At 41.4% G+C, this 6,100-nt stretch overlaps 1 protein-coding gene across 1 annotated transcript; it reads right to left on the bottom strand.

Moving 5' to 3' along the window:
* Positions 1–4,041: 4,041 nt before the first annotated feature.
* LALBA (lactalbumin alpha) lies at positions 4,042–5,846 on the bottom strand. Its single transcript, XM_059404825.1, has 4 exons — positions 5,714–5,846; positions 5,248–5,406; positions 4,711–4,786; positions 4,042–4,102 (listed from the first exon to the last, which is right to left on the bottom strand). Exons 1-4 carry the CDS (start codon positions 5,844–5,846, stop codon positions 4,042–4,044), a joined length of 429 nt encoding a protein of 142 aa, XP_059260808.1.
* Positions 5,847–6,100: the final 254 nt, after the last annotated feature.

Raw genomic sequence — 6,100 nt, forward strand, 5'->3', positions numbered from 1 at the left:
CTGATGGGCCTCCCCACCACTCACCTGAGCCTGAACAGCTTAAGATCCTGCCTAGTTCAAGTCTTGTTCCAGGCCTAGGGAGGGAGGAGGAGTTGGAGAAAAGAAAACGAATTCTCTGTTGTCATCCTAGCTACCTTTCAGCTCCCACACACATTCTCAAGAAAAGAACAACACTTTCCTGTCCTGCTTCTACCCAAGGCCAAGAGGTTTGCATCAGTCAAGACTACTTCTACGCTAGCTCTCTGGCTTCTCTCTGCTCTTGATCCTCTGATCTTCAGGCTAAAGTACTCTCTGAAAATAAATTTCTTGTCAATTTGCTCTAGCAAATTCCTCTTCAGATTACAGCCTCATATATGATACATTCACAGGTGACATTTCCTGGTCTTTTCTGCAGAATGTAGGCTGGAGCGATGGGACTGGGCTCAAGTCCCAGCCTTAGTTGCATTTCTGTTCTGGCCACTTGTTGAAGCACGTTCCTTATATTTCCAGAGCATTTGCCTTCCTGAGAGGTAACTAAGACAGGGTAATAAGAACTAGATATGTGAGCTCATTGGGAGGAATGGCCATCTCATGCTCCCTTCTCACACATACCCATACAAAGGGGTCACTCCTAAAACCTGTAGAATTGAATAAGTCCGTTGGGCCCATAATTAGGAAGGGAAAGAATGTAATTCTCCTGGGCGATGCATCACATTGTGTTTAAATTCACACTAAAATCATGTCTTGAATACCAATTTATTTCCTGAGTGTTTCTTTTCATTAAGTATGGGGAAGGATGGCCTCCCACCCCTATTATGGCCCTACAGGTCCCTAAACAGGCCATAGAGACTTCATTGGGGAACTTCTGGTCTCTGAAACAAGAGAAGTATGGTCTGACTGCCTAAAGCCCTAGCAGGTATAGGAATGCAAGGCGTGTACTCAGCTATATTAGACATCTAAGAAAGGCAGGAAGAAGACAGGAAGTAGAAGATAACTCACCTAATTTAAAAATGTGGTCATTTATTTTTTCTTCATATTTTCATTTAAATACCATTAGTTAACATACAGTGTAACATTAGTTTCAGGTGTAGAATTTAGTGATTCATCACTTATGTATAACACCCAGTGCTCATCACATATTCCACCCTTAACCCATCACCCATCCCTCCACCCATCTCCTCTCCAGTAACCCTCAGTTTGTTTGCTCTAGTTAAGAGTCTGTTTCCTAGTTAGCCTCTCTCTTTTTGTCCCCCATAGGTTCATCTGTTTTATTTCTTAAATTCCGCATATGAAAGAAATCACATGGTCTTTCTTTGTCTTTCTCTGACTGACTTATTTCCCTCAGCATAATATTCTCTAGCTCCATCCACATCATTGCATATGGTAAGACTTCATTCTTTTTTGTGGTTGAGTCATATTCCGTCATGTCTATGTATATATCACATCTTCTTTATCCATTCATCAGTCAATCAATAAACATCAGGACTCTTTCCATAATTTGGCTATTATTGATAATGCTGCTATAAACAGAGGAATGCATGTATCCCTTTGAATTAGTATTTTTGTATCCTTTGGGTAAATACCTGGTACAACTGCTGGATCATAGGGTGGTTCTATTTTTAATTTTTGAGGAACCTCCATATTATTTTCCACAGTATCTATGCCAGTTTGCATTCCTACCAACAGTGTAAGAGGGCTCCCCTTTCTCTGCAACCTCGCCAATACCTGTTGTTTCCTGTGTTGGTTGTTAATATTAGCCATTCTGACAGGTGTGTGGTGGCATCTCATCATTGCTTTGATTTGTATTTCCCTGATGATGAGTGATGTTGAGCATCTTTTCATGTCTCTGCTAGGCATCTGTACAGAAACGTGTACTTTATTTTCTTTCTTTAAAGATTTTATTTATTTATTTGAGAGAGAGTAAGACAGATAGCAATGAGTGGGGGAGAGGGAAGGAAAGAAGGGAGAGGAAGAAGCAGACTCCCCACTGAGCAGGGAGCCCACTGCGGCACAAAATCCCAGGACCTTGTGATCATGACCTGAGTTGAAGGCAGACACTTAACTGACTAAGCCACTCATGTGCCCAGAAATGTGGCACTTCAAATTGGAGTTTTGGAATTCTGGATTGTCAAAGCAGGAAGATATATATACCCACCTAAACTAAGACCTCCTTTTAAGACAAAGAAATCAAAGCACAAAGGACAGAGATGAGATGCCCAGGTTTGTACCATTAACAAGTAGCAAAAACAGACTTTAGGACTCAAATCTCCTGACTTGCCTCCTTTCACATTTCTCATAATCATTAAGAAAAATCTCCCTTTAAAAATAAGCAAAGCAACTTAGTTGGTTCAGTCAGTAGAGCAGGTGACTCTTGATCTTGGGATTGTGAGTTCAATCCCCATGTTAAGTGTAGAGATTACTTAAAAGTAAATTTTTTTTTTAAGTAGCAAGGAGGAGTAATGGAGCGCAGGTTTCAAACCAAAAGGCCCAGGTGTTCAGATTTTTCTTTTTTTTTTTAAGATTTTTATTTATTTATTTGACAGACAGAGACCACAAGTAGGCAGAGAGGCAGGGAGAGTGAGGAGGAAGCAGGCTCCCCGCTGAGCAAAGACCCTGACATGGGGCTCAATCCCAGGACCCTGAGATCATGACCTGAGCTGAAGGCAGAGGTTTTAACCCACTGAGCCACCCTGGTGTCCCTGTTCAGATTTTTCAATTGCTGAGCTGACTGTAAGGGTCCTGTGATCTTCTCACAGCACTTTGTAAAGGATATTTCCTTATCTCAAGAGTAAGGAAATCCCTCAATCCATTCAAGTCACCCATTTCAGATTCTTGGTGCCCCTGTCTTTACTGTCCTTCTCCCACCCATCTCCACCAGGCAAAATCCAGCCCATCCTTCAAAACCAGCTTAACTGCCACTCCTTTCATGAATCCTTCCTTGATCTCTTTTTCCCACATCAACCCCCCCAATATAAAGTATCTTTTCTTTTATGAATTCTTGAAGAATATTTATTTATTTATTTAAGTTTTTTTTTATTTTCAGCATAACAGTATTCATTATTTTTGCACCACACCCAGTGCTTCATGCAATCCATGCCCTCTATAATACCCACCACCTGGCTCCCCCAACCTCTCACGCCCCGCCGCTTCAAACCCCTCAGATTGTTTTTCAGAGTCCATAGTCTCTCATGATTCAACTCCCCTTTCAATTTCCCCCAACTCCCTTCTCCTCTCTAACTCCCCATATCCTCCATGCTATTTGTTATGCTCCACAAATAAGTGAAACCATATGATAATTGACTCTCTCTGCTTGACTTATTTCACTCAGCATAATCTCTTCCAGTCCTGTCCATATTGCTACAAAAGTTGGGTATTCATCTTTTCTGATGGAGGCATAATACTCCATAGTGTATATGGACCACATCTTCCTTATCCATTCGTCCGTTGAAGGGCATCTTGCTTCTTTCTTGAAGAATATTTCTAATCTCTCTCATGAGAGAGAGATTATAATTATTTATCAATATTTATCTTATCTTTCCTGCTAGTCCTTGAGGGAAGAGACCCTTTTGCCAATTTTTGACTCCCTTTATAGTTCCTTGAATGTGCTAGATGATCAATAATTTTGTTGAATTGAATTGGTACAGAAAATAACCCCCATCTTTCTGTTCAGCCTATTTCCTCTGGTGGTGGTGGAAGGTGACTGGAAGGTGACTATGACTTAAGCTTCAGTGTCCACCCTCTCGCACTATTTCCTCCTTCTCCTCCCTCTGGGAAGAAAATACAGTCAGCCACACAAAATCAGGCCCTTTATTTAAGACAGAGGTGGAATCCATTGTTGTAGTAAAGGTGCCATCAGAGGGCAATGAGCAAGGGTCAAAAGTCCAGTGTACAGTCATGCATCTCTGGAGAACAGTCCTCAGGTGTTCAATGGTGTCACGATAGGGTTCAGGACTCAGAGACAAATCAGCTTCAGGGGGGAAGAAAGAAGCAAATTCAGGCAGCCTTAGGGAGGAGACATTCTAGGAACATACAGAAGGCAGAAGTAACAATGACAGCAGGCACTCACAACTTCTCACAGTGCCACTGTTCCAGCTTCTCAGAGCAGAGTGGTTTATGGGCCAACCTGATAATGGAAAAGAAGACAGGACAAGTTGGCTGACTGGATCTTAGCTTAAACTTCCATCTAGCTTTACCCCCAGGAGGGCCAAAGTGGAAGAGTATAGATGAAAATTAGAGAAAGACATTCTTAGCCAGAAGGCAAGGGAAATTGAGCCACCTAGTGGGTTAAGGCCCAGTTTTAAGACTTCAAGAAAATTGTAGGGCTGGAAAAGCCATGCAAATGGTATCAAGGGCTTGTTTCAGGGTCTAAGACTAAACCAGCAGAAATAGATGTCCATGTTCATGTAAAGGGAGTCCTAGGTCTCCGCCCTCTATTCCCTATGCTTATTAGGAATATTGCTAAAGAGGAGTAGCATTAGGGAGGCTTGGTAAATTGGGGATCTGAGTCTGCTTGATGAGTCCTGTTTTGGAAACTACCCTCTAGATTAAATGGCCAGGAAATAGAGATTATATATAGATAGATTATATATATATATATATATATATATATATATATATAATAGCATATATATAGAGAGAGAGAGAAAGAGAGATAAATAGAGACAGCAGTGCTGCACTAAAGGAGTGAGAAAAAGAAGCGAAGGGATAAGTAGAAAATAGAATGGGATTCACCAGTATTCGATTCCTTCCTTGTTCAGAATCTTCTTAGCACAAGTCATGTCATCAGTAAGGTCATCATCCAGGAACTCTGGCAGGAGTTACAAAGACAGGAATGTGAGAACTAAGTATTACCCAGAAAGATAATGAGTTCCCTCTTCCCTGGATTTACTAAGTCTGGTCCTTCTCGGAACTGGACACTTATGCTTGTTGCCTTCCTATATGAAAAAGCCAATACAGTAAGGTCCCCCACCCAGATAAGGACTCTCTTCACTTCTCTTGGGTGTCTTCAGAAGAATTATCAACTTCATCAACTCTGAAAATGCAGGGTATCAAACTTCAAGATATACAGACAGCTAAAATCCTCTACTTCAGGGGACTGCCTGGAGCTCTAGTGAACATGAAAATTCTAATAGACTTTTATTCAGTACTGTCAAGTCAGGCCCCACAGTTGTAGGCAGTGTAGCCAGAGGTGCTCTTGATACCAAACATGAGATTAGCCCAGAGGTAGGCTCTGGGAAAACAGAGGAACAGGATAAAAGGGCTACTCACTGTCACAGGAGATGTTACAGATGTTCCTTGACTGAAGGATCTTGTTGTCCTTGCACCAAACTTTATTGTTGATCTGGAAGAGTCCATATTCTGTGCTGCCATTGTTATTGACTATGGTTTGTGTATCATAGCCACTGGTATGAAATATAGTACAGATCCCTGAGGGGAAAATGAGAGAGAAGTAATACAGAGGTGTCCAGGCACACATTTATAACATAAATGAGGACCTGTATTACCAGACGTAGAAAGGCTTTCTAGCCAATCTCCAAAATATGGCAAAGCACAAAGTATCTTGATGAGATGAAGGATTTCAAAAAGGATCAGACAATAAGAGAAAAGGAAGATATATTAATAAATGTAATAAAAGAGTAGACACATAAGCACATAAGAGGATTATTAGATAATTGAATAAAAGTGAAGAGGAAAAAGAGAAGAATGGGATAAAATGAAACAGCAGAGAACTCACATTCAGGCAAGGCAATGCCTCCAAAGCCATCCATGTCTTTCAGAACCTGGGACAGCTCACATTTAGTAAATTGCTTTGCCTGGATGGCAGGAAACATGATGCCAACCAGGAGCAGAGAGATAAAGGACATCATTTCGGCTACCCCCAAGAACCTGAAATGGGGTGTCACACAGCTTCACCTCCTTTTATTTGTGAAGAAAGCCTCAGGGGCCCTGGCACCAAGCCCTACATCCAGGAAGAAGATGAAGAGAGACTACTTATGCCAACACAGAAACACTGAGCCTGCCAGCTTCCTTCCCATACTTTTACCCCATTTTTCCTTCTCCTCCCCTAATCTCTAATCCATACAGGTATTGTTTTCTGACCAGAGTTTCAATCATGATTCTA

This window comes from Mustela nigripes, chromosome 6, assembly GCF_022355385.1.
Source record: "Mustela nigripes isolate SB6536 chromosome 6, MUSNIG.SB6536, whole genome shotgun sequence".
Taxonomy (NCBI): Eukaryota; Metazoa; Chordata; class Mammalia; order Carnivora; family Mustelidae; genus Mustela; species Mustela nigripes.